This window comes from Umbelopsis ramanniana, assembly GCF_025399195.1.
Source record: "Umbelopsis ramanniana AG unplaced genomic scaffold K450scaffold_16, whole genome shotgun sequence".
Taxonomy (NCBI): Eukaryota; Fungi; Mucoromycota; class Umbelopsidomycetes; order Umbelopsidales; family Umbelopsidaceae; genus Umbelopsis; species Umbelopsis ramanniana.
This window is the reverse complement of record NW_026252102.1, coordinates 131661-157522: the sequence shown is the minus strand read 5'-3', so window position 1 is coordinate 157522 and position 25862 is coordinate 131661. Positions and strand designations below refer to the sequence as shown.

General features: G+C 43.3%; 7 protein-coding genes across 7 annotated transcripts; 3 read left to right on the top strand and 4 right to left on the bottom strand.

Moving 5' to 3' along the window:
- Positions 1–369: 369 nt before the first annotated feature.
- K450DRAFT_233531 (uncharacterized protein) lies at positions 370–4160 on the top strand. The gene is made up of 10 exons (XM_051587772.1): positions 370–1194; positions 1292–1613; positions 1697–1733; positions 1823–2031; positions 2101–2179; positions 2245–2420; positions 2488–2682; positions 2833–2982; positions 3049–3301; positions 3379–4160. Exons 1-10 carry the CDS (start codon positions 602–604, stop codon positions 4086–4088), a joined length of 2724 nt encoding a protein of 907 aa, XP_051446194.1. The 5' UTR covers positions 370–601; the 3' UTR covers positions 4089–4160.
- Positions 4161–4208: 48 nt separating this feature from the next.
- On the top strand, positions 4209–5972 carry K450DRAFT_233525 (uncharacterized protein). Its single transcript, XM_051587771.1, has 6 exons — positions 4209–4308; positions 4382–4514; positions 4580–4723; positions 4785–5158; positions 5233–5373; positions 5431–5972. The coding sequence occupies exons 1-6, from the start codon at positions 4231–4233 to the stop codon at positions 5638–5640; spliced, it is 1080 nt and encodes a 359-aa protein (XP_051446193.1). The 5' UTR covers positions 4209–4230; the 3' UTR covers positions 5641–5972.
- An 11-nt stretch (positions 5973–5983) lies between these two features.
- On the bottom strand, positions 5984–9628 carry K450DRAFT_233519 (uncharacterized protein). Its single transcript, XM_051587770.1, has 12 exons — positions 8784–9628; positions 8636–8717; positions 8456–8574; positions 8245–8392; positions 8084–8170; positions 7924–8024; positions 7635–7856; positions 7393–7560; positions 7208–7324; positions 7039–7137; positions 6882–6976; positions 5984–6820 (listed from the first exon to the last, which is right to left on the bottom strand). The coding sequence occupies exons 1-12, from the start codon at positions 9183–9185 to the stop codon at positions 6040–6042; spliced, it is 2421 nt and encodes an 806-aa protein (XP_051446192.1). The 5' UTR covers positions 9186–9628; the 3' UTR covers positions 5984–6039.
- K450DRAFT_233511 (uncharacterized protein) lies at positions 8781–13009 on the top strand. The gene is made up of 12 exons (XM_051587769.1): positions 8781–9362; positions 9428–9628; positions 9708–9872; positions 9934–10230; positions 10291–10466; positions 10525–10666; positions 10729–11045; positions 11102–11332; positions 11395–11585; positions 11652–11757; positions 11824–11932; positions 12006–13009. Exons 1-12 carry the CDS (start codon positions 9203–9205, stop codon positions 12722–12724), a joined length of 2814 nt encoding a protein of 937 aa, XP_051446191.1. The 5' UTR covers positions 8781–9202; the 3' UTR covers positions 12725–13009.
- K450DRAFT_233510 (uncharacterized protein) lies at positions 12806–13417 on the bottom strand. Its single transcript, XM_051587768.1, has 2 exons — positions 13065–13417; positions 12806–12997 (listed from the first exon to the last, which is right to left on the bottom strand). Exons 1-2 carry the CDS (start codon positions 13389–13391, stop codon positions 12887–12889), a joined length of 438 nt encoding a protein of 145 aa, XP_051446190.1. The 5' UTR covers positions 13392–13417; the 3' UTR covers positions 12806–12886.
- Positions 13418–13439: 22 nt separating this feature from the next.
- Positions 13440–15863, bottom strand: K450DRAFT_233504 (uncharacterized protein). Its single transcript, XM_051587767.1, has 15 exons — positions 15693–15863; positions 15576–15625; positions 15463–15502; positions 15322–15388; positions 15177–15249; positions 15031–15109; positions 14905–14959; positions 14795–14837; positions 14603–14739; positions 14534–14545; positions 14377–14461; positions 14251–14315; positions 14179–14185; positions 14063–14117; positions 13440–14005 (listed from the first exon to the last, which is right to left on the bottom strand). The coding sequence occupies exons 1-15, from the start codon at positions 15826–15828 to the stop codon at positions 13569–13571; spliced, it is 1341 nt and encodes a 446-aa protein (XP_051446189.1). The 5' UTR covers positions 15829–15863; the 3' UTR covers positions 13440–13568.
- Positions 15864–18192: 2329 nt separating this feature from the next.
- K450DRAFT_233491 (uncharacterized protein) lies at positions 18193–25861 on the bottom strand. The gene is made up of 9 exons (XM_051587766.1): positions 24865–25861; positions 19947–24804; positions 19599–19888; positions 19362–19532; positions 19192–19295; positions 18992–19120; positions 18809–18899; positions 18583–18744; positions 18193–18502 (listed from the first exon to the last, which is right to left on the bottom strand). Exons 1-9 carry the CDS (start codon positions 25724–25726, stop codon positions 18288–18290), a joined length of 6882 nt encoding a protein of 2293 aa, XP_051446188.1. The 5' UTR covers positions 25727–25861; the 3' UTR covers positions 18193–18287.
- Between the last annotated feature and the right edge of the window lies 1 nt (position 25862).

Below are 25862 nucleotides of genomic sequence, written 5' to 3'. Positions count from 1 at the left end.
CATCTAATTGTAAACGATGACATGCAGATATTGCTAGGTTTCAGTGTCAATGGTATGGCGTAGTATCTCAGCGTCTTTTGTCAACGACAGACGAACAATGTATATACAATTTCGTTACATAATGTAATTAGTAAATCGATCCCTGAACAGCTTATTGTAGAGACAGTGAAAGGTTCCTTGGTTGGATGGCTGTAGAGTGGTCCATACAAATATCAAAAGATAACATTTGCCATTAGACTGCTGCTAGATAGTAAAATACGTCTCTCCCCCTTGACTGTTGCACCGAGTTTCATGGCGAGGAGGTGAGGGTTGGTCACATGCATGGAAATTGGCCATACCTTTACCCTATTGCGTCAATTTTAATATGTAGTGCGCGTCTTATCATTAACTGGAGTTGATTTAAGGTTGCCCAGTAATATGACAAGCCGAAGGGAAGGAGAACTTCGCTAGAGTCTGGCTTATCAAGTTGACTTCCGGTTTTGATTCGATTTTCCCTTTGTGGGCTACTGACCTTTTGACCGTCACACATAGTGCAGTGCACTCCGGCGCTTCGGGTGCTTAACTCGCGTCAAGCACTCTCTTCTTCTCTATCATTCCCACAATGTCTCAGAGAAAGGGAAGTGGCTATGCCGCTATTCCTTCCAATAGCGACGTCGAGCAACAATCTGAATCTGGTCCTTCGTCTGCTGGTCAGTCACCTTGGAGGCGATTCGTCAACCATCCCAAGGTTCAACAGGCACACAACGCCTTGACACATAATCCAGCAGCTACGTTTACAACCGGCTTGGTCTTTGCACTAGGAGCCCTGGTTTTTGTAGCTCTATTTTTGCCAGACAATCAAAGTCTCAACCCCTTCCCTTCGTTTAAAGGGGAAACGATCGTTCCTCCCGGCATATCCGCTGCTGCCCTGGAAGAAGGCTTGAACAAGTGCCGTCAAATTAAGAAAGCCAGAGTGGAATCATTTGCAGACGCTGATCGCAAGAATCCCAGAGCAGATAGCAGAACCCCTGATATTCTCATCCAAAACGCAGAAGTTTGGGATGGTGAAGGCAATATCTTGAAGAACGTCAATGTATTGTTGCAAGACGGCATTGTTAAAGCGGTTGGAAAGGATGTTGAGGCTATCAACGACAATACCGAAGTAATTGATGTGAAGGGCCACATCGTCTCTCCTGGTTTAGTGGACATGCACAGGTAAAAGTTGCCTAGCCAATGCTAAATCAAAATACAGTCTCGGCGTACTTGCATCGTTGTTAGTCTATTTTAACACCCGACTTTATTTGACTTACAGCCATATGGGTGTGGATTCCTGGCCCGGACTAGCGGCGACTCAAGATACCAATGAAATGACCCAGCCTCTTACACCATTCGTGAGATCTCTCGAAGCATTTAATCCTTCCGATAAAGCTATTCGTATCGTTAATTCCGGTGGCGTAACAACTGCATTGGTGCTCCCCGGATCTGGTAATTTAATGGGTGGTGAGGCTTTCGCTTTCAAGCTGAGACCTGTTGATACCCTTAGTGGTGAAGATATGCTGGTACAGTCTGGTGTAGATGATTCTATTGACCGAAAGTGGAGATGGATGAAGATGGCTTGTGGTGAAAATCCAAAGGTACAGCACTATTTTCCTAGCTAGAGGTGTAAACATCTGGCGGTGTTTTTGTTTGTATACTAATCGAACAACTTTATTTCCAGCGCTTTTATGGTTCTCAACGCAAAATGCCATCAACTAGTAAGGCATCCGTTCTCTGATGCTCATGGTAGCAAAGAACCCAACTCCATGCTGATCTCCACGTTTTTCTTCTTGCTTCTTTTTTTTAGGAATGGGCGCTGGTTACTTGTTCCGCAAACGTTTCTCTGAAGCACAAGCTTTGGTCGATGCCCAAGATGATTGGTGTGATGCCGCTGAAAAGCTTCACAGCAAACATCACTCTGTACGCTTGGATTCCAGATTTCCCGAAGATTTAGAGAACGAATCCTTGACTGGTTTGCTTCGTGGTGACGTGAGATTGAACGTTCATTGTTATGAGGTTTGTTCAATCTGGATGTTTTCGTTTGAGTTCAAAAATGTGTGTACTCATCGTTTAAATTCCATTCAGACTCATGACATTGAAGCCATGGTGCGACACTCTCAAGAATTCAACTTTACTATTCGTGCTTTCCACCATGCTTTGGATGGTATGTATTAGACACATGAATAATGAATCCGTATATCGGTCAATTAATGTTCTCTCTCCTCCCAGCCTATCGCATTCCTGATATCATCAAGCGTGCTCGTACCAACATTACCATCGCTACCTTTGCTGACCACTGGGGATACAAGAAGGAAGCTTTCCAAGCCGATCCTCGTGCTCCCAAGATTTTGTTCGATGCAGGTATTCCTGTTGCCTTCAAGAGTGACCATCCTGTCCTCAATGCCGTAAGCCCAAAGCACGTCTTAACCATATGGTATACACTGTTACTAATTCTCAAGCTTGACTCTTTAGCAACATTTGGTCTATGAAGCAGCTAAGGCTACTCATTATGGTCTCCCTGCTCAGGAAGCATTCAAGTCCGTCACCTCGGTACCTGCAAAGGCCTTAGGTCTTGGCCATCGTGTCGGCTCTTTGAAGCCTGGGTACGATGCCGATGTTGTCATTTGGGATCGTAATCCGCTTAGCCTTGGAGCTGCTCCTCTGCAGGTATTTGTTGATGGTATTCCTCAATTCGATAAGCGCAAGATCTCTCCTGTGGAATCTGAAGAGCGCAAGGTTGCCGAAAAGTCCGCTCCTGTTTACAACAAAGAAGCCACTGCCAATAGCAAGTCATTTGTTCTTACAAATGTTGGAAAGATTTACTTGAAACAGAAGCAATCCGCTCAAGGAAAGGTCGTTGTTGATAATGGAAAAATTGTTTGTGCTGGAGAAGACTGTGATGTTCAATTACTCTCATTGGACTCCAACCTTCCCGAAATTGATGTCAACGGTGGTTACGTTATGCCTGTAAGTTTTATCTGATGAAATACCATTTCCATTGGAAATATGCTAATCATCTCGCTGTTCCATCAGGGTATCGTTGCCGTTGGCTCGTCCCTCGGTCTTATTGAGATTGATGCAGAAGATACAACTGGTGACGGTCAAATTCGTGCCACTACTTCAAGAGACTACAAGGACATTATCCAAGCTGTAGATGGTCTCAAACTGGGTACCAAGCATCTCAAGCGTGCTTATGAAGGTGGTGTCCTGACCGTCATTACTGCACCCATGTCCCGTAGTCTTGTAAACGGAATTAGTGTTGCTTTTAAGAGCGGAGGAAAGAGCTGTAAGGACATATTTTTTTATTAATGCCTAGCGTTGTTCGCTGTAACATTTCAATACTGATATCATGACCGTCCTTAGTGCTCGATGAAGACACTGTCGTCTCACCCGCTGTCGCTTTGCATGTCCAAATTGGTGATAGCTACAAGTCAGAGACTTTCGCCACTATTTCTGGCCATATTGCTCACCTTCGACGCATCTTGAGTGAAAACATCGATTCTACTGACTCTAGCAACTACTACGGCCTGGCGGCTCAAGGAAAAATCCCACTTGTTATCCATGTTGACAGCAAGGACGAGATTGCATCTATCATCCGTCTCAAGGAACATTTCAAGGGCCAACCCAACATTGTCATTCTTGGTGGTGCTGAATCTCATTTGGTTGCCCAAGAACTTGCTCATGCTAACATCCCAGTTATCCTTACTCCTCTTCTGTGCACACCTGGTCGTTGGGAAACCCAGAATTGCTTGACAGGTAGCCCTATTACCAACGGTACCGCTATTCATGCTCTACGTGCACACGGAGTAAAGGCTGCTATCGGTCTCTCCGACAATGGTCTTGCCAACAACCTTGCTTGGGAAGCTGGTTGGGCACAGAGAACATCACAAGGCTTGATCACCGAAGAAGAAGCTATTGGCTTCATCACTTCTGATATCCAAGATATTTTGGGACTCGATGATGTTTCATTAACTTCTTCTGATTTTGTTGTATGGACTGGCAGTCCATTTGACCTTGATAGCCAAGTAGTTATGGTTAGCGATAGCAGTAACGGCCTTCAGCATATTGAGTAAATATGGAAAATAAAACTTCGGCCACAAAGTTCAGGGCCCATTTTTTTACACTGTTCCACGTGATCCAATCAAGTCCTGCCACAAATTGCCTTCTATCATTTGAAAACCAGCAACTCATCACTGTGTCCGATCCTTCACGACCATGCTCAAGTTATTTTGGATCGTATGCGTTGTATCGCTATTAATCGCTGTAGCTGCAGCCGGAAAAGACTATTACGATGTATGTAAAAGAAATGTGCGCAATCAAGTGTTGTATGACCAACTTAATTTGAACTCTGGTACCTTTGAAACAGATCCTGACAGTTCCACGCGATGCATCAAAAGCTCAAATCAAAAAGGCATACAAGAAGCTCTCCAAAATCTATCACCCAGATAAGAATCCAGGAGATCAAGGCGCAAAGGACAAATTTGTCGAACTGTCCGATGGTAAGGCAGCTCTATCGAACATGTCCCTTTCCAGTATCGTGCTGATGACCTTTGTTCTACAAAAGCCTATGCTGTCCTGACCGATGATGATAAGCGAAGAATCTACGACCAGTATGGAGAGGAAGGATTGAATCAACAAAATGGCGGCGGTGGTGGTTTCCATAACCCTTTTGACATTTTCCAGCAATTCTTTGGCGGTGGTGGCAATGGTAATACATGCGCTCTGTTCAACATGTTCTTCCTTTCTCGTACTCACATTCCATGGTATAGGTCGTCAGCAAGAGAGAAGAGGACCCGATATGAATTTGGAAATTGATGTCACTTTGGAAGAGCTTTATCATGGCAAGTCGGTGAATGTGGAGGTCTCAAAACAAGTGGTTTGTGACCATTGCTTTGGAACCGGCGCCGAAAACTCGGAGGACGTCGTCACCTGCTCAACCTGCCACGGCAAAGGCTACCAGGTGTTTGAGATGCAACTTGGACCACATATGGTACAACAATTCCAGCAACAATGTGATCAATGCCGTGGCAAAGGAAAAGTGATTCGTCATGTCTGTACCGTCTGCCAAGGTAACAAAGTCAGGCGCGGCAACGAGCTATATACCATCAATATCGATAAAGGAATGAAGGATGGAGAAGTCATTGTAAGTGAAAGCAAGAGGAAATAACGGTGCCTATGCTACGTGGTTGCTAATTCTGTACCTGACATGACCGATAGACACTTGAACGAGAGGCAGATGAATACCCGGAAGAGGTGATTCCCGGCGATATCCACTTCATTATTAAAGCACAACCTCATCGTCGTTTTGAACGAAGAGGCGATCATCTAAGGATACAAGAAACTATCAATTTATACGAGGTATGTGTCAGGAATCTGCACTTTGAATATAACCTCTATTTGCTCACATGTGTATAGGCTTTGGCAGGATTTGAACATAATATCGAGCAATTGGATGGCAGGAACATCACTCTGAAACGATCAGGAGTTACTCAATATGGTTTGGTTGAGAAAGTAGCTGGAGAAGGCATGCCAATTGACCATGGCTCAAAAGCTGGCGATCTCTACGTTGAGTACAAGGTCATTTTCCCTACGCATGTTGACAAGGAGATCATCCAAGGTACGTAGTATAGGCAACCTGATGGCCTAATTATGGCAACTGATGCTGACGGGGTTTCTCTTTTGGCTGTTAGCAATTGAAAAAGGTGCCCATTATCCTGAAGTTCCTGCTCACGAAGAGCTCTGAACTTAGATGCGTGATTACCACTTCCATATTATAGCTAGCCATTTCACTTTTCCTTATATACAGCTGGCTGGTTTACATCTGCCATTGCCTACAACGTGTAGGGTAGTGTTCCAGAGAATACCTTTCTCTAACATGTTGGCATAGAATTTTTGGGATAACTGTAGAGTGTCTTTCTTAAAACGTACAATAAAATAACGAAACATCATTAAAAATTTGCTTGGATCATGTTAATTGGTAAGGTAGGTTCGCACAGCAGAGCAGGGGCTGTGACGATTATTTTATTAATCTACTTGTTTGGATTGATCTTCATTTACATGACCGCTATCGTCTAAGGCTGTTTCATCGTTTTTAGCCGCGACATTATCAGCTTCCATAGCCTCTTGCATAGCACTGTCCTTGGGTGACATCTTTGACGTTGGCTTTTCGTCTTGTGCTTTTGGATCCGTGTCCATAGGCTCGGTCGAGGGTTCCGTTTGTTCATTCGAAGGTTCCTTGATCTCCACCGTGCTTGGCTGCTCTAAAGGCTTTTCCGTCTCCTTTTCAGTAGCTTCTGCAGTTTCGGTAGTCTCCTTGCTCTCCGTGGCATCTGGTTCTGTGGGTTTGACATCCTCTATAGGCAACGACAACGAAGGGCTATTCTGTACTGCGACAGTCGGAATCTGAGGACTGGGCGTTCCATTTTTGTCCAGCTTGGCTTCAGCTGCACGCTTCGCTTCTTCATCGTCATTGATTATTTTTCTTGCTTGTTCCAAGACCTTGATTTCTATTTCGACAGATTTTTCCGTTATACCGTTGGCATCACCGGCTTTTCTGTCTTCTGATGCTTCACCATCCGCTTCGCTGGCTTTGATAGCCTTATCTCGTGATGTTTTCATGAGCTCCTTCTTGGCTAAAAACACTTTGGAAACTAAATGTGCCTCCTTCAAAAAAAGCAATCTCATAACCTGGAACAATATTGCATTGGCAAGTTCATAACGGGCCTCGACGCTTGCTTTCGAATTTTGAAGACGAGGTAAAACATCGTTCAAGTATTCTTTCGCAGAAGGTAGATCTGGCATCTCACTACACAAATATTCAGTATCACTGTAACAAAGTTATACTAGTAGTGCCTTTTGATCATTACCTTATTATTGCTGTCAAATCTCGTCCAAGTGTTCTATGATACAGATTCGTGATTTCCATATTACCCCACGCATATCGATATGGTGGTAAGGTTGCCTGGAAACAAGAACACGTCAGAATAAGGAAGAAATCGATTGGTAGAAAAGGTGGATTTTTACCGTAAGCCTTCTTCGTTTGGAGTTTACAAGCTCAGTGAATTCATTGGGGTTCACAGGAGGCATCTCAAACGGCGGACAAGAAGCAGCTTTCCATATAATCTGCATTGTATGTTGCATTAGCTGTCATGAAGTTTCTGAAATAACCATTGCCCATTAGCATGTCCCTTACCCAATTTTTCTCATGCTCGAGAACCAGTTCAACGATTCGCGTGTATTCCTTGCCATGAGGATTGGATGCTTGAAGCTCCTTCAAAACACGCGTGCGTATGTCCGTTATCCATGATTCCTGCGCAAGCACAATCAGTGAACCTACCAACGAACATCTTAAGAAATCATTTAATGGACTACACATACCTGCTCTTCCGTCAGCTTGGGCAAGGTTTGTGTGGCAAGAGACTTTGCGTTTTTAGAAGTGAGTATTGCCTGAGTTTTTTCGATTTCTTTGTTACTATGTCCTTCAAGGTATTGGAATGCAATCAAAAACTGAACAAGAACGGTGCGACGAAAGCTAACGTCCTCCAGCTGTAAACATGACATTAATTAGCAGATGAACATTTAGATATCACCCTATCTTCTCATAATAGAATCTATCTTACCTCCAATTCAAGGAGTTCTCTGCTAGTCAAGAACTTTGGGAAGAAATAATCATTATAAACATCCCGTATCGCTTCATCAGAAAATGTGTCGTCAACATCCATTTCACTGGCGGACCGTTTGCGAGAAGTAGGTTCTTTTCCATGATGATCAGCCGTTGAGCCAGCAACAACCGCTTCGCGCTGAGACATGTCGTTGAATTTTGAGATTGTGGTTTCTGCGCCCTGTTGGAGTAAGATGTCAGCGATAGGAAAGGGGGAACAGCTGTGGTGGAAGATGTCAAACTTATACCTCTTTGAACTTTTCGTAGTTAGTGTCAGCAAAAATAGAAGGTGGGTTGGTCAAGTAACTTTGTGTCGACCAAAACAATGTATAAAAGGCTTTTTGTTCCTCTGCAAGAAGCCAGTGTTAGTACACTCGATTTGCCTACATACAACTTTCAAATCATTACCTGTCATCTTTGTATCATTCTTCAACTCCTCTTCTGAATCATATTTCACAACATTTTCTACGTTGAATTCACCTCGCAAGTTGACGCCTATGGAATTATAGGTTAGATATACTGAAAGGCATTGCCATCAAGATGACTAGATCAGCAATTTGATTATTTACCGGATCGTTCTCCTAGCGAGAAGGAATTTGCCAAGAACATCAGAATTCGACCGCAAAATACAGTGCTCATGTTCTTCGATAGTCTACGGAGCATTTCATTACACATTCGAAGTAAGACCAGTCCTTTGCCTTTACCAGGCATCATGCCCTATTATGCAAGATCTTAATATTCATTTCATCCAAATTGGCCGATATTTATCCTTAACCTTACCACTGTCAATTTCGGTTTCCTTGACTCAATATAATCAAAAATCTTCTCACAGCCCGGGATGGTTTGTTGCTCAAGAAGCTCCTCAATCAAAGTCAGAACAGTGACTTGTTCGACAAGGCCTAAAATAAAATGTGATAAGTACATTGTTATTACTATCATACATGACGTAGAGCAGCTTACCTTTATCAGTGGAGACAAGTACAATATCTAGGCAATCGTACAGTCGCTGGAAAAGCTGATCAGTGGGTTCGCTGTGGGAGATCTACTCTTGTTGTCAGTAAAACAGTTCAATGGTGGTTATTTCGTGTCTAGTCAATCTTGCACGCACCACAATATCGTACAGTTCCTGTCTATATATCAATTCGAGTGCGTTCTTCCTCCAGTCGTATTTAGTTTCAGGTGAAAGTTGCACGTTAGCACCGTTATCCGGGCCTGTGAGAGGTACCATGTGCTGCTCGATTAGAGATTGAAGTATGGACGAAGGAACGTCCTGTACTCCAGTTTTAACGCGATGCGCTTGCGTTTCCGTCAAGCATTGTCGAAGTGCAGCTTGTGCCTTCACTCGAAAAGCATCAAACTCTGGCATAATGAAAGTGGTGATGTACGCTGGCTGCCGCGAAGCTTTGTTCTGAGCCTGCCCTTTTTTGCACGAAGAATTGAAATCCGCTGTGACAAGCCACAGTCCCAGAACGTGGCACGTCTCAGTAGAATTACTCCAGAACTTGTCCATTTCGAACTTTGTCACAGATGCGCTCTCGCAATGCCCTCCTCCTAGTGGGCGTTGTGTTCCATCTAGTCTATCTATGGAGTATCTTTGATATTTATTTCACATCCCCTCTGGTTCATGGAATGACTCCTCATGCCGTTGAGTTGGAACCACCTGCCGACCGACTGTTCCTATTCGTAGGCAAGTAATAGTGCATAAACAAACTTTGGTAACCATACTGTCAAATAATCAATATTCTATTTCAGCCGATGGTTTAAGAGCTGATAAGCTCTACCAACTCTATGACGAAGAAAATGCCAATGTTACGAAGGCACCGTATTTGAGGGACATAATTCGAAAAGAAGGTACTTGGGGCGTGTCTCATACACGCGTTCCAACCGAATCGCGACCTGGCCATGTTGCTATTATTGCCGGGTTTTACGAAGACGTCAGTGCTGTCACTACAGGTCTGGTTGCCTCTGTTCTGTGATCGCTTGCGCTGTCCTATATTGCATTTGAAATTTTAACACTCAGCCAATTCCATAGGGTGGACAATGAATCCTGTCAATTTTGACTCGGTCTTCAATCAATCCCATCATACCTGGTCCTTTGGTTCTCCTGATATTTTGCCAATGTTTCAACATGGTGCTTCTGATCCTTCAAAGATTGAAACTTTTATGTATCCCTCTGATTTCGAAGATTTCACCGCAGGTAAGTTCGTTTGCTTTTTCTAAAGACGGGTCGATGGGGCAAAACTGATTCTTCATTATAGAGGCTTCCAATTTGGATACTTGGGTTTTTGACCATGTCAAAGACTTGTTCCAGAACGCTACTGCTGATAAAGAGCTAAAATCTTTATTGAAGGCTAAGAAAAACGTGTTCTTCCTTCATCTGCTTGGACTTGATACCAATGGCCACGCATTCGGACCTCACTCCGATGAATACGTCAACAACGTTGCGCACGTTGACAAGGGAATTAAAGAACTTGTGGAAATTATAGAAAAATTCTATGGTCATGATGGCAAAACAAGCTACGTATTTACAGCAGATCATGGCATGAACAATCGCGGTTAGTTACCATTACGCCTACACACATCATTCTCATAGATCGCTGATTTCTGTGATTTAGGTGGTCATGGAGACGGACATCCCGACAACACCAGAACACCAATTATTGCATGGGGCGCTGGTGTACAAAAACCAAATACTGTTCATCCAACGGGTCATGATGACTTTTCAGCCGAGTGGGATCTTAATAGCTACCAGCGAAATGATATTAAGCAAGCTGACATTGCTCCCCTTATGGTAAGCCCAGAAGATATATGAGATGATGGCACCGCTGTTATAACTAAATCCGTGTTAGGCATCTTTGGTTGGCATAAACTACCCAGTCAACTCTATTGGAGAGCTGCCTTTGCAGTATCTTGATCAAACTCCATTGTTCAAAGCCCAGTCATTGTTGGTCAACGCCAAACAAATTCTGGCTCAGTATGAAGTCAAGCACGGTAAGATTTATATCAAATGGAACACATTACGTAGACATTGAATAATTAACTGGAGACTGTAGACGAGAAGCAGGCTACAGAGCTTTTCTTCAAGCCGTTTGGCCCGCTATCCAAGGACCACTCTCCCGCAGTATTACTACAGACGGTTGAGGGGTTAATCCAGCATGAAAAGTACATCGAGGCCGAAAATCTCTGTTTGCAGCTAATTGAAATGTCTCTGGACGGACTTAGATACTTCCAAACGTACGATTGGTTGTTCCTTCGCAGCATCATCACCTTGGGATACATTGGATGGTGTTTGTTTGGCCTTGAATTCGTCATTCGAACATACGTCTTTACTAATGATAACGATAAACAGCCCACTGTAATTGATTCTTTTGTGAGTGAAATTCTTTCCAATTGTTCAAACCGGATACACTTCTAACAAGTATCTAGATTTCATATGCTTCTATTGTCGCACTTCTCGGCCTGTTCTGGATTATTTACAGGCAACAAATGCCACCCATGTACTATGCCTATGCATTTTTCCCTGTCTACTTTTGGCGTGATGTATTGCTACGTCGTGACATCTTGATCAAGGCACTACAAGGCGGTTTACAATCTAGTGGCGGTACAGTTAGCGTATTGTTGCTAGTAGCTAGCATTTTGGCTGGACTTGAAACCTTGGTAAGTAATCGGCAAGAAGTTCGTAAGAAAGGCAATCCCATTGACTGACATCCAATGATCAGGTGTACAGTTACTTCCGACGTGAAATTCTTTCGGCAGCGCTTATTCTTGCTGCCATTTGGCCATTGTTTATGCCGTCGTCAGCAAAGAATGAAGGATCACCTTTACTGCTACCGCTATGGTCAATGTCTTGTCTTGCCACTAGTGTTTTTACTCTGTTGCCAGTTGAGAAGGGAGAAGACATTCGACTGGTGTAAGTTCAAATCCATGTTGTTCCTTAACATGTGTCCGCCGTTGATGAACTGACACCACTTAATAGTGTGCTAGGTGGCGCTATCATTGTCGCTGTCGGCGCTGCATGGTTGTACTTTGGACACAAAAACAACTACATGAATGCATCTGGTTATAACTTGATTGCATTTGAGGTAAGCCTTACGTTTGATGAGTGCAAACTTGTGAAACTGAATGACAATCTAAGTCGTTATACACAGTTGATTTTGATAGCAGCTAGTACTGTGCTTGTGTACAGCACGTCAAGTAGTCTACAGCAAAGAAATGGATTGCCACTACTCAACCAATATGCCAGCTGGGCCATCTTAAGTAAGATCCTTGATAATTCTATACGCTATTACAACAACACAACACAATTGACTAATCAGTATGTACAACTTAGTCGTGTCCACAATTTTACCATTCATATATGGTGGCAATGCTGGAGATCATTTCTTACATCGTATAGCGGTGATATCACTTGCCTTTGCGCCATTAATGATTCTACTTAGCATCTCGTATGAAGTTCTATTCTACTTCTGTTTCTGTTCCACTGCCACTCTTTGGCTTCTGGTAGAGGGACGTATCTACCAATGCGATGTCACATCTAACCAAAAGACAGTCAAATCATCTTCTACAACGCGCTCACTTCAACTGAGAGATGTGCGCACAACGCTGATGTTCATGTTCTTTGTCAATGTCGCATTTTTCGGCACTGGAAATGTTGCTTCTCTCGGCAGCTTTTCGCTACAAAGTGTCTACCGCTTCGTAACGATCTTCAACCCAGCACTAATGGGTTGCCTCCTGATCATCAAAGTTCTCATCCCATTCTTCATCATCTCCACCGTGTATGGTATCTTGGCTCAAATTCTTGATTTGCCGTCTTTCAGTCTCTTCTTACTTGTCGTCAGCATCAATGACGTGCAAACCATTAACTTCTTCTACTTCGTCACCGATTACGGCAGTTGGCTCGAGATTGGCACCAGTATTAGCCACTTTTGCATTGCTGAGCTGTTCATCATCTTCACGATCTGTCTCTTCTGGCTAGGACAGGTGCTCCTTGGTAAAGTGAATGTGCGGCATACTGTGAATGAATCTCTTCAAAGCAAGAAATCGCAGTAAAATGTGCCTGCCCACACATATCTAAACATCCTACCAACACCTCATTGAACCACATTACTTCCAGACGATAGACATTAGATCCATTATCAAACAATATACATTTTATGTCCAACTATAATACAGATTTTTATTTTTACCATGGCCGTGTGGTGGGTGCGCGAATTAGTCGGAGGAAAGATCCTCGGAAGAAGTTAATAGTAGTCCTAGGTGATGCTGCAGTGTGTATGATTGTTCTAAAAGCTGTCTCACTTTTGCTGTAAGCTTTTGTGATTCCTGTAAGAAGATTGAGTTAGCTACGGGGCTGGTGCGATCATGATCGTACGGCACATGGTTGACTTACCGCTCTAAGCTCCTGTTGTTCCTGTTCTAGAGCCGCTATGCGAAGTTGCTTCTCGCTGTCATCGGATTTCGAGAAGTCCAGTTGTTTCTGATTGTCTTCTATCCATTTGAGTTCGGATTTCAGGGAATTGAGAACTTGGTCGTGCTTCTTCTTGATCGCTTGGACGGTTTGATAATCTGGCTCTGATCGCAATGTGCTAGCTGTAACATCGGTTATCGCTTTTATGACGTCCGTCGAGGTATTCCACAGTTGACCTAGTGTCTCTAATGCTGTGCTTGACCTTTGGTATATTTCAGAAGGCAGCACTAAGGAATCAGCGTTTGGCATTATGTCTATGAAACAACGAAGCTTTTCTGACGCAGAGAGCGGCGACAGGTAAAATTCAAACTTTTTTTTAAAGTCACGCCAAAACGCGTGCAATGCATCGGTCAACACCGGGCACATCTAACAATGGGCATACGAACAAAACTCTCGATTTAATATCTAGCTTTATGATGCCTATGTTCAAAGTGATTTACTGGTAATTCTATTCGAACGTCGAAGTGCCGATTGCGCTGCCGTCCCTGAAGCTGTTGCCTTTTTCGACCCTTTCTTACGTTTGACACTTTGAGCGTCGTTGCCGTTGACCGGTGCTAACACATCATCCTTCGCTTTGGTATGGACATCGACTTTCGCGCGTTTAACGCGCTTAGCCTGTTTACGATCAAGTACGCTGTCTTCATTGGTATTTACAATAGTGGTCGCCTTCTTCTTTATATCCTCCTTGAGGATACTTCCTTCTTCCATAACGGTAGCCTCTACGCTGACTTCCGCTTTCACTTGTGCTTGACCTTTTTTGCTCCTCTTTGTATGCTTCGTTTCCCCTTGCTTATTTTCATAGTAAACATCCTGGTTGACAGGAAATAGGTCATAAAGTTTGTACAGGAAGAAAACCGCTTGCTCTAGAATGAAAATTGAGAAATCGCCTTTGCCATTTTTGCCACCGTAGTAAACAATACCTTTGTCCTTTGCTTCAATCATAAGATCTGTATCTGGCTCACAAGGCGGGAGGGTCTAAAATAAGTTAGTTTTAACAAGTGAGTGGTCTAGTATATTCAGGGAGGTATAAACAAACCTTGACACTGCAATGGACGAAAGCATCAGTCTCATAGTTCTCATGCAGGAATAATCATTCAAAGATACTCACCGATCAGAATGTGCACGACGCTCCATAGGTGTAACCGCACCCTTCCGGGATTCCGAGTAGTGTTGCTTTATTGTCAATTTGTTTAGTGCTACGAGCCAGTTCCAACTTCCAATTACATCCACTTACTTTGGGGCGCAAGCCTTTTCTAGTCCAGGTTTCGTTGATGGCTGGTAACAGGTCCACTAGATTTTCGATACCACCTGTGTTGATGCTAATTTTCATGGAATTCTTTCTAGTCAATATTTTGAATGCCACTTTCCTTACATTCGTTACGAATATCTACCTGTGGTGATGCCTATTTATCTTTTGTTAGCACACATAATATTTACTTCTCTTAAAATTCAAGACTTACCAGTCCAGTACCAATGGGATACTCAATTCTTGACAGATGGGAAGTAGGTCGGCTACAGAATAGCATATCTCATCGTTCTCTAAAACCAACCGATCTTTGATATCTTGCGGAAGCGTTTTGTAGTTTTCCCTAAACCTCTGTTTTCACTATTAGTAACAACCCTCACGTTCTGATATCGCCACAAAAACATACCTGCAGCGCAGCCTCTTTGTCACCATAGGTACCACCCATGTGTCTATGAGAAAAATGGTCAAATTATCGCGCTTGCAAAAAGAACTTGTTACAAAACCACAGATAATTACATAATCATGATAGAGTCTGGTGGTAGCTTCATTAGATTCAACATGTTGGCATGATCTGTTATCACGCATTGACAAATGGGTTAAGAAACGACGAAAACATCGATGCTGACGAAACCCATCACATACGTTGCAAATCTACTATCGTTCGTCTGACGACATCCTTGTTTGGTGATGCTAGCTGATTGTATTGCCCAGGATGCATAGTCTATGGTATATAAGTCAACATCCATGTAATGTCCTCGTTTCCAGGAAAGAAAGATTGAGCTACTTACCAGTCGATGATCATATTTCTCCCGAAGCTTCCCTATTTCCGCCAATTCCTTGCTAGCAAAGTCGATAGAGTATCTAAAAGGGATCCCGTTAGTAAGCTAACAATAACTTATTTGCTCCAAACTAATCGTATTTGTATATATGTACCCGACTTTATCATGGCTTGCTAGCGGGAACACATCGCTGGATATCCGCATGAATTTAATATGGTTTGCTGCAAATGGAAGAAGCGTTAATTCAAGGCTGTTTTCCATATTTGACCTATGTTGTTTCTTTACATCAACCCACCTTCATTCCACTCAATCAGTGTCTTAAGATCGCTGATATTCTGTAGTCAACAAAGAGTGTGAAGGGTTATTTTCTCATGAATAGTCAATGAGACGATAAGATTACTTGTTTACCTGTAATGCCAATTCCTTAGCATACTCTAAGCCTTTCTGTTTCAAAGTGTCTTCACAAGCATTCATTCCGTCAGACTTAAAGTGCTTCTCATCGTCGCACACCAATGGAAAACTTACCTAATCGACAGGTCCGTGAACAAAAGACGGGAGGTTTTTGTGTTCTGAGAATAGTGTTAAGGCATGCGTAACCTAATCTTCCTTTGAACGGCCGGGCTTTCTGGCTAACAGCTGTTCCGAAAGATGCTGATTTCATTGACAAAGCCAAAAGAAAAAAAAATTGAATGCCCCGGGTTAAGCGTCGATTGTTCGTTCAGCTCTTAGCAAACATTTTGTATTTTCTGGGTTTCGATTTCATCCCAAATACGGAACCCAAAATTGGAGGCATCGATCGATAGTTTCGGTTGCGTAGAGCAGCTAACTATTTCATCATAATGTGGTTTATTTTACCGATATATGAAGTCGTCATATAACATGCTACGAACTGCAATGTATTCCAATATTAGCTTGTGTCTTGTATGACAGTCGTTCACAAATATGACACGAACACTGAGAAGGGGGGTATTCTGGTTTTTCATAGTGAAACCCTAGACAAACAATTACAAAATTCCGTCTATAATTATTTTGGATCAATGGGCTAAGGCGATGTGAAACAAAAAATTTATGTCAAAATTGACTGGCTGACGAATACGTGTACTCCAAGGAAGTAAGTAGTCATCTGAGCGATATAAACATTGGATCACCAAATGAAATGGATTCTTCAGAATGCGAACAAACTTTTTGGATTACGGAAGCTCATAGCGAGTAAATCGTCGTAAAATCAAGATTCTACTTCTCAAGAAAACCACCACAAATTTGTCACAGGCTTAAACGTGGCTTTATGCAGAGATAAAGCGTAGGAAAATGCGAGGTGCTGATCAAGCACGTTAACAGATATCATAGAGGCAGGTCGTTGATCATAGGATATATCTCTGACTTGCTATTGAGCATCCGATAGATCGCACCCTCCTATCTCTGGATGTCAGCAGGTTCCATTGAGAGACGCTGCCAAATAACATTACGTTTTTTTATGTGTTCTGTAATAGGTTGGATCCTTCTTTTGGCAAGGAACAGAAAATGTTGTTCTTTTTCTACGTGGTTTGCCAGAGATTAAAAGTCACTTTTTGCTAGCAAATAAGCTTATCGTCCAGTGTTAGCCACATTGTAATAGTTTTATGGTAGCCCCAATAACATTTCATCATAAGCATCAACAAGGTATCGGACTGTAACCCCGCTAGAGGTTTAGCTATTCATCAAGAACAGACTAATTAATTCCTTGTATTTTGGTTGATGAGGCGTGAAAGCGTTTCCTAAGTCCGCGTAGTTTTTTACAGCGTTCGATCATACATTGTCAGTACGTGCACTCTAATGATCCTGCAACAGTGTCTACGTTCAACGAAAGGCAGCACTTTGTCAATATCGCATTTCGTCCTTTTGCGCAACATTCTACGTCACCATGAAAACTTGTCCCACCGAAAAGATGTTGGGCTCTAAGGCAGCCTATAGGTTTTTCCTTTGGAAAACTGGCCAACATCATGACCAACAGCTCCATGGTATGTTTTCCGCGCGTGGGTTTCCTATACACTGTGAAAGTTGACCACACTCCAAACAAGTATTTTGAACACCAGCATTCTGCTTGGACCTCAGCACAAGTTGTGTATCCTACCAAAACAAGAAGTTGGCCTTGGCGAATGACAGAGCTTCTCGAGGGTGAACACTAAAAAAAGGGTGAAGTAAAAGCTCCAAGTGGTCATGGGGATTTGCAGATTGTGCAACGCTGTAACACCACTTGGGAATAACCTACGCCATCCAAGACACAAACAATTCCAAGATAGGGAAGGCGAGTGAAATGAGATGTAGGGATTCTGAAGGCAATGGTGGTAAGAAAGGATGGGAAGAGAAAGAATTCTTCGATGCCTTGGACATTGGAGTAAAGTGGAACGGACAAAATAGAGTAGAGCGAGGTTTACACAACGCATTGGGCAAGGGCAAGTAAAAAAAAAAAAAAAAAGGTGAGAAGGAAAAGGCAATATTTGTCTCCAGTTCCCATGACACACAAACGTCCAAAGTATATAAGAGCCCAGTAAAAGGTGCATCTTTTTGCAGTTCCCACGTAGACCTTTCCACTCCTGCTCAATGTAACTGAGGCTCCTCACGTATACTCTGTTATTTAACACAGCCAGAAAAAAATAGTAATCCTACCTACCTGATGTTTACCGTCGTCCGTCCAACCAACCACCTGGCCATCTTCGAGAAATCGAAACAACAGATGTCTTCCGAGCAAGAGTTTAGTGGTCGATATCATTTTCGCAAGTGTCCAATCTGTACTGAACGGCTTCTCGTCCGTATCAACGGATGCTTCGTGCATAAATGGATCAACGCCCACTTTGCAACTCATCATTTTGAGCACTTGCATGTTGTAGTCAACATGCACTCTTCAATCGATAGCTAAAATATCTGGTATAGACCAGAGAACCCATTTCTTTTCAATGTAGTATAGAGACCAACCATCCTCACTTTCTTCCATGTACCATTTTTCGATCAATTTTCTCTTTTTTTTTTACAAACTTTTTTTTTTTTTCTGTACGAAAACAAAAAAAAAAAAAAAATACACACATACATACAAACATCGATATGTACAGTTCGGTGCCTTATGCTATATTACAGCCCAAGATTCTATTGATGGTGATGTTGTTGGCCGATTGTACTATGTTCCACGGATGCCCAAAAATCAGGTACCATGAGGAAATAGCGTTCCATGGCCTCTCGAAACCGTATGCGGTAGGTCTTGGGCGAAACGATCGTCGGTTCCTTACCTCCGCCACCCAAAATACCTGATTCTTTCACCCAGCTTTCCAACTTTTTGTCCCAAGTAAAAGTTCTCATAAAATCTAAAATAGGGTGAAAATCGGTCACGACCTTGTTATATACACAGCCTTATCACCGGGGAGCGGCTAAGAGATGTACTTACCTACGATGCCCACCACCAACTCCTGCTGCTCCTCATCAATGCCCACTAGCAGAGAGTAGTCCATGACGTCTAGTTTATAGAGAAACAGCGTATCGTTATGTAGAGATGCTCGAAGCGTTTCCTTGGCGTGTGACCGGATAAAAAGGGGTGATTGATAGATGACTAGGTGGATGGAAGAAGTCAGTCAATAAAGCTTCATGGGGGACTTAATGTCATGGGTACACACATTCAACCAAGTTTTCATCCAGAAGAACTTCGTTATCTTTGCCAGTAGACTGCACATGCCGATTGCGCATGGATCCTTTCAGATCAAAAATCTAAATGATGGGAACATATTAGCATTTCTTTTTTTTTTAATGGGGTCCCTCGGCAATTCCGTTTTAGTACACCTCTTTGAGAGGGGACTTGCCTTTTTAACGTTGCGCTGATAGAACAAATTTTCCATGATCAGGACATCCATCCGCATTGACTTGCCAGTGGCGGCATTTTTGAACCCAATACTGTAGAAACCAAAGATCTTGGCTAATACAGTGGGTAGCTGCACACCAAAATTAGGTTCAAATAAGTTCCCTGGGTCATGACTCTACATCATATCCAAGTGAAACATACCTCGTGAAAGAACGCCCTGGACATATATTGGAAGTACGCCGGAGCAAACCGAAGGAACGCATCCATTTCGTATCGTGACATTTGTTTTATCAAGAACCGATCATCTGTTCAATCGTCAGTTAGTAAAGGGCTCGTTTTTTACCCGCCAGAAGTGTGTTTTTTTGCCCTACCCGTCGTTTTTAGAAATGCCGAGCCTGATTTGCCCCCCGAGGAGTCCCATTCAACGCTACTAGCTAATGAGGTGATGTACTTTTCACTGAAGCCACAGTTTTGTCGAAGAGCCTCAAATTGTTCTGAAAAGAACACCTTGCAAAAAAAGCGGGTTGAGCCATCTGAAAATTCTATTTCACACCCCATCATCAGCTATTTCATCTTTGAATAGGCAGTGTCATAAAAATTTAGCTTACGGTATCGCATATGGGTGCCAGTGTCGCTTAACAAGGTTTTCTCCATGCCAGATGCATGCGATGAGGCGTATGTATTTTCTTGGGTGGGAGCTAACTCTAAGCCGTCTGCTGCTTGCTGTTGTAAAGAATCGGGTACGTTGCTCGCCTGACTTTGCTCATCATGACTTTCATGGATGGTGTGTAACTTCTCCAGATAATCCTCACAACTCAGGGTGTATGCAATGATAGTACTTGGGACATCTTCCTTGACAATCACCAGAGAATCCGGAAAAATATGGTCTGTTTGTGTACTATATTACGCGTTAAAATCCCGTTCGATATTAGCACCAATGACGTTTACGAACTTACAAAGGGTATTCCAGTGGCGGTAACTTTGAAAAGGTAATTTCAGCAAGAGCGCTTGATAAAGCCCTCATGAACGTGGTTTGATCCGATCCACCGGCCGCCGGATGATCATCGAGTAAGGATGAGATTTGTTGCTGCTTCAGCAAACTAGGCGAGCTGGACCCACTAGAAGTGAGAGCCAAGAGGGGAACATCGCTGTTGCTATTCTCTTTTGGGGGTGCGAGAGTGGGAGATGATGATAATGGAGCCTGGTGGTCGCTATGATTGCCAAGTTGCTGATCAGTTGAAGCAGAGTCTAGAGAAAAGTTGGTGATGCTATTTGGTGAGTCTGGCGTCTTGACAACTCTATCGCCATCACGGATCCTAGCGTTGTCAAAATAATCTGTCCTTGGTTCCACCTGGCGATATTGAGATGCTGCTAAAAGACGATTGGAAAGCAAAGGGTCAATCTTACCCAATCTGGGTGAGACGGTGGCACCATCGCCAGAATTTCCAAATGAATTACAGTTAACCGGGTCTTCACCAAATTCTTGTTCAACGTCTTCTTGTACGAGGTCGTTGGCCGTATCGTAGACTTGAATGGATGTTCGAGAACGCTCCAGTTTAGGCCCCCATTTACGTCTGCTTGCAGTTACTTTCGTCATATCTCGTATGGAGCCTTTATTGAGTTGATCTGCATACCGTGGCAAATATGAATAAGGTGGCCTAGATATGCCATCGCTTCGGTGGCCGATTTCCCGATATTGCTTCATCACTTCACCAGTAGCCTGATGGTTGCTGGCCATTTGACCTGGTGAATTGACGTCCGGTGGAGTATTGACTAGGATGGAAGAATCCTGTAAAACTGAGAAAATCGGATGTTCCTTTCTTCGAATCGAGCTTCCAATCCCATGCTCTGTAAGTGTCAAAAAGCTTGGTATAGAGGAGGGCCTGCTTTTCCAGTCGGTCAGCTGGGCCGGCCGTTTTGGCATTCCTTTGGCTTGTCGTCGTGCCATAATACTAGAAGGCATTGGATCAATGAGCGGCAACGACGACTCGATCATCTTTGACTGTTTTTCCTCCGCCACTGCTCTCTCGTTTTCAGTTCGAATGAACTCAATGGATAACCTGCGCGCTAGTCGTGATGGAAGTACGATATTATCCTGACTGTCACTCACTTGTTGTTCAGGTGGAGAAGTACCAAGTGCTGGTATGACGTTGATATGATTGTCTTCATTCGTATAAGTAAAGTGAGCGTCGGATGCAATACTCAATGGCAAACTATCCAGCCCAACATCTAGAACAGGTAGATCACCGGTGTCTATGGCCCGTTCAGCTCGGGCATCAATGTCAATCACCTTGTCGCTAGGTAAAAGTTTCCTCAAGCCAGAGCTAGCAATCTTCCCAATATCTGTGTCCTGAGGTAGGTACTTCCGTAAAAGAAAAGAGTATGCTTGATCCCAAGCAGAAGCGCTTCTGAACAAATGAAAAACAATTTGGTTTAAGCTGAGGATATCTGTAGAATAAGTTGTTGCATAAACCGATTGTAATGCTTGAAGCATGGCCTTCTTTTCTGCTGCAGCATTTTCCGACATTTCTGACAGTTCTTTCTTGGCAGCATCCACTTTGATGGGATCCAAAATGTCCATGCTAAAATGCTTGTTTCTCTCAATAATGGACTGGTAAAATGCCACTATTTTCGTACGATATGTTTGGTATTGATCTTCTCGCAAGTTCGAGTGAACCTTGGTGAACATCACAAGCTTCATGGGTGGTGCTGCAACCTCTAGTAGGTCGATTTCATCATATTGAAATCGGACGGCCAAGTCTTTGAACCCAAAATATCTTACATGGTCCCTAGCAATGTCGTGAGGGCAAATATCTGCGCGACACTGGACGTCGGCTTGATACAGGGAGAGCTCCAAAAACTTTCCGAAAGAATAATTCCAAGTGTTTTGTGACATTGGCACAACAGGCGTAGGGTTGTTGCATCGTTGACAATAGCTCCACATGAGAATTATATCATTCATCCCTGGTTGTGGACATTCAAACTTCTCTATCATGACATTGATACGAGCTTGGCCGTGAACATAGGATCGGTAGTGAAGCATTTCCGATCGCTCACACATACTTGAGCTACATATCCTTTGCGAGTTACCGCATAAATCCTCCAAATAGTGACCCAATGTTATATCCGAGTTTTGGTTGTAATATTGGAAGAACAGGGGTTCTGGTCCATGACAAGGTACTGTGGTGGCTGTACAGACGTTAAAATAAAGGACAACCAAGTGCTGGTGATGGTAGGCAGTCATATGTGAAAACATGTCTGGCATAGATGCATACCAAGCGCGTGTCAGTTGATGACGCTGATCCAGCAGCAGGTCAAGCTCATCTTTAAGTGGGGACGTGCCAAAATCAACATGGACGATGGCTTGACTTATGGGGTTCAATTCTTGCTTTTGATCAAACGTCGCACAGACAGGAGTAGTACTACCAGGTGTCAGTACATGGTCTTGCTTTGCTTCTTCCTGAGCCATTAAATGTTCCATCTCCAATATCTTCACTTCGACTTCTTTGATCTTGGTCAATAGGTATGGAGGTGGAATGACAACAAAAGGGGATATGGACACCAGTGCCTCTCTATATATTTCGATCGATCCGTCGATGCTTCTGTGTCTCTCCTCCACCTCTGTTATTCCAAGGCCATTAATGGTTTGGTTGATGCTAGGTGGTGTATCGTCTAGAGCAATGATCGGAGGCGTTTGGCTTGCAGTTTCTGCTTCACTGACCAAGAGAGAAGGCAGCGACAACAGTGAATCAGAGGCGCGACGCAGTCTAGTGATTTCTGTGTTTGAACCCATATTTCCTGGATCTGCACGAATTTTACTCTTGGCAAAAGAGTCGCGAAGTAGAAAAGTCTCCAGCTTCAATGAATTAGCTACGTAGCACATGAAGTCCACAATCCGCTTGATAGAACTAAGGGTCAGTTGATCTGCACCGCGAAGCACAATAGTACCTCCAAGTTCAGCAAAACATTGGTCAAACAAAAGGTAGGTCTTTTTTCGATTCGGTATCATTTCGTGCACCAATGTCTTAATTTCAAATCGTCCGCAGTGGCCCAAAGAAATGTCTCCGGATGTAAACTTGTCGATGGAAGGGATCAAACTCGCTCCAGTACATCTTGCAATGGCTTGCAAAACACTTTTCTTCATGTTATGGACAACAATGATATTTTCTGCCAGCAGATATTCCATAGCTAAACGAGAAACATTGTATTTGGTCAACACGATAGAAGGCTTGAGGGCGATGATACGAGCCACGAGCTTTTTGAGATGCTCCTTCTCTTGTGATAAAACTGGCTCAATTGATAGCAGCTGGTTGCCTACGCGAGAGTACTCGACTGGGAAGAGTAAGATCAAAATCCGTGGATCGTCAATGTTGCGAATCATCTGCTTGTGCGCTACGTTTTTAGAGCATACCACTCCTTTCACATAATGACTATCACTAGGTTTCGCACCAGGTATTTTCTTGATCTTGAGGTAATGTCGAAGGTCCATATCGTCACCGCCGCGCACATCCGGCTTTATGCTAACCACCATTTCTAGTACAAGGTCAAACAGCGTGTTCTCGTACTTTGAGAGTAATGTAGGGTTGTCTTGCATGTACTTTAAGTCAGCCAGTGATGTATGAAGTAGCTTTCTCAAGTGATCTAAAGATGCAATACTAAGTTCGCTGTGCATTTGAATAGAATTTGGAGTGCTTGTCGCAGATTGAGATGGTGGTCGGGAATTGTTTAACAAAAGGTCTGGGCTCGGCCAATTCGGTTGTTCAGAGCGATGAAATGGACTGAATAACATGAATTGGTCTTCAGATGGAGCTGGATCATCTGAGGGGGATAGGTCGTTAACTGGAATGGTCAAATTATGAGTGTTGACCTTCATGTTCTTCATGTTACGCCAGATGGGACTTCCTTTGCCTTGAGCAGATTTTCTTTCATCTGCTTTGTAGTTCAATCTTCTGTTCATCTTGTGTTTTGACTTTGTGCCGACATCTGAATACTTGTAAAAGGGCCGTTCCGTCACACTTCCTTCATTTCCCTTGACGTCTTTTTCTACGGAAGGAGATCCAGGCTCAAGTAGCTTATATGCAGCATACGCATTGGGCGGGAGTTCAACAGCTGATAAGTTCCTCATGTAATTCCAAGCAACACCACCATCTTCATTTTCATCTTCGTACTTGTCAATGAGCGGACTGCCTCCGAATTCTGAACTCGCTCTATTAGGTACGGCTTCCAAAGCTGGAGAGCCTAACTCAGATCTGAAAGGAAAGGATGACTTTTGAGACATGAAAGACTGTGTATTCTCATCACCAGAACCAAAAGAACCACTCGTTGAACTTCGTAGCCTTGGTCGTATAGAACTCGAGGATTCCGTTCTAGTTGGCCGAGGCTCATGATCATCGTATTCTGATAGGCGGTGGGTTTGACGCATTAAAGGCTTATCATTTGGACTGAGTAAATCCGGGGTTTTGGGAAAATCCTCTTCATAGATTGGTTTCTCAGTAACAAATTCGTTTTGAAATTCTACAGACACCGTTGGAGTGTTCTGGGCACCATAGCTATCGCGTGATCGCTTCAATGCGGTTGTAGATATCTGCAACTTGGGAGCGGCAATTGGTGCTTTTTGATCAGGAACAACTGGCGAAAAATCATCAAAGATAGCCGTGTCAGCTGGTGATGTGCCTAGGGCAGCAGCAGAGTTGCTTTCCATAATATTGTGATCAATGTTTTCAAAGCAAAATTTACAGACTCGAACTTCGCCCTTTTGCTTGAATTGTTTGCCGGATATAATGTGAGATGCACACTTTGCACAAAAAATTTGTCCTAGGAGATTAGGTTAACACTATGATTAACGAACGAACATGCGATATTCATTATACGCACCACATATCCGACAATGGTGCTTTCGTCGGAGGAAAGTGAAGGACTTTCCGCACGTATAACACTCTTTGCAGTTTTCATCAGGCATCCAAAATTCTTTGTCTGATTTATGGCCTCGTAACCTCGAAATGACATTTCTGAGTGAATTTGTGTTGGATACAGAAAACGTTGTTGCTATTGACTGAGTATCACTATCCTTGGATGCAGTTCGTTCCAACAGAAAAGGTTTTGTGGTGAGTGGAGATGGCTCTAGAAACTTCAAAGCTCTATTTTTAGATGGAGAGTTCTCTTCATCGTCTTCTGAGTGGCCCCGTGTTTTATCACTGTCTTCGCCATGGATTTCGTGGGGGTCGTCGTCCGGGTGATCCTGAGACGGCATCGAGTTAGAGTCGTTTGCTTCATCATGCGGCGATTCCGCTATCTTTTCATGAGCATGAATACTGGTAGGTCTGTCTTCATTGGAGTTGCGCTCTGATAAAAAGGAATTTAGCAGATCTGTAGCTTTCAGCTGGGAAGGACGGGACATGTCTGCTGGCAACGTTGAAGCGCTGTACACCGTGTCGGTTACCGAAGTTTCATCATAAGGTCGTGACACAGAACCATGAAAGGAACCGTGAATAGAACTTGCTTTGACAGATATAGGGCTTCGATCAGCTGAAGCGTGCTCTTCGCTGTTCCGTTGTGAAACTGTGTTGCTATTCTCGTGTGGCTGTAAAGCGTTATGTTCTTGGCCAACGACGCTTATAACTTTGTTGAAAAGCTTTGATATAACGTTTTCTGAGGTGTCGGCTACAGCAGGTTCATCGAGGTGGAAGGACGTTAGCTTGCAGGGATCATGATCTTGAAATGGCTGCAGTGTTGACATGACATGCGTGCTTTGCTTCGCTTGCTGTCAAAAAGCCCAGTTGGAGCATTTTGTCGCACTGGACAATTACGCCGGACAATCAGTGAGAAACAGTCACTTAACAAAGGTTGGGAAGTTCTTTACTCCACCTCCCACA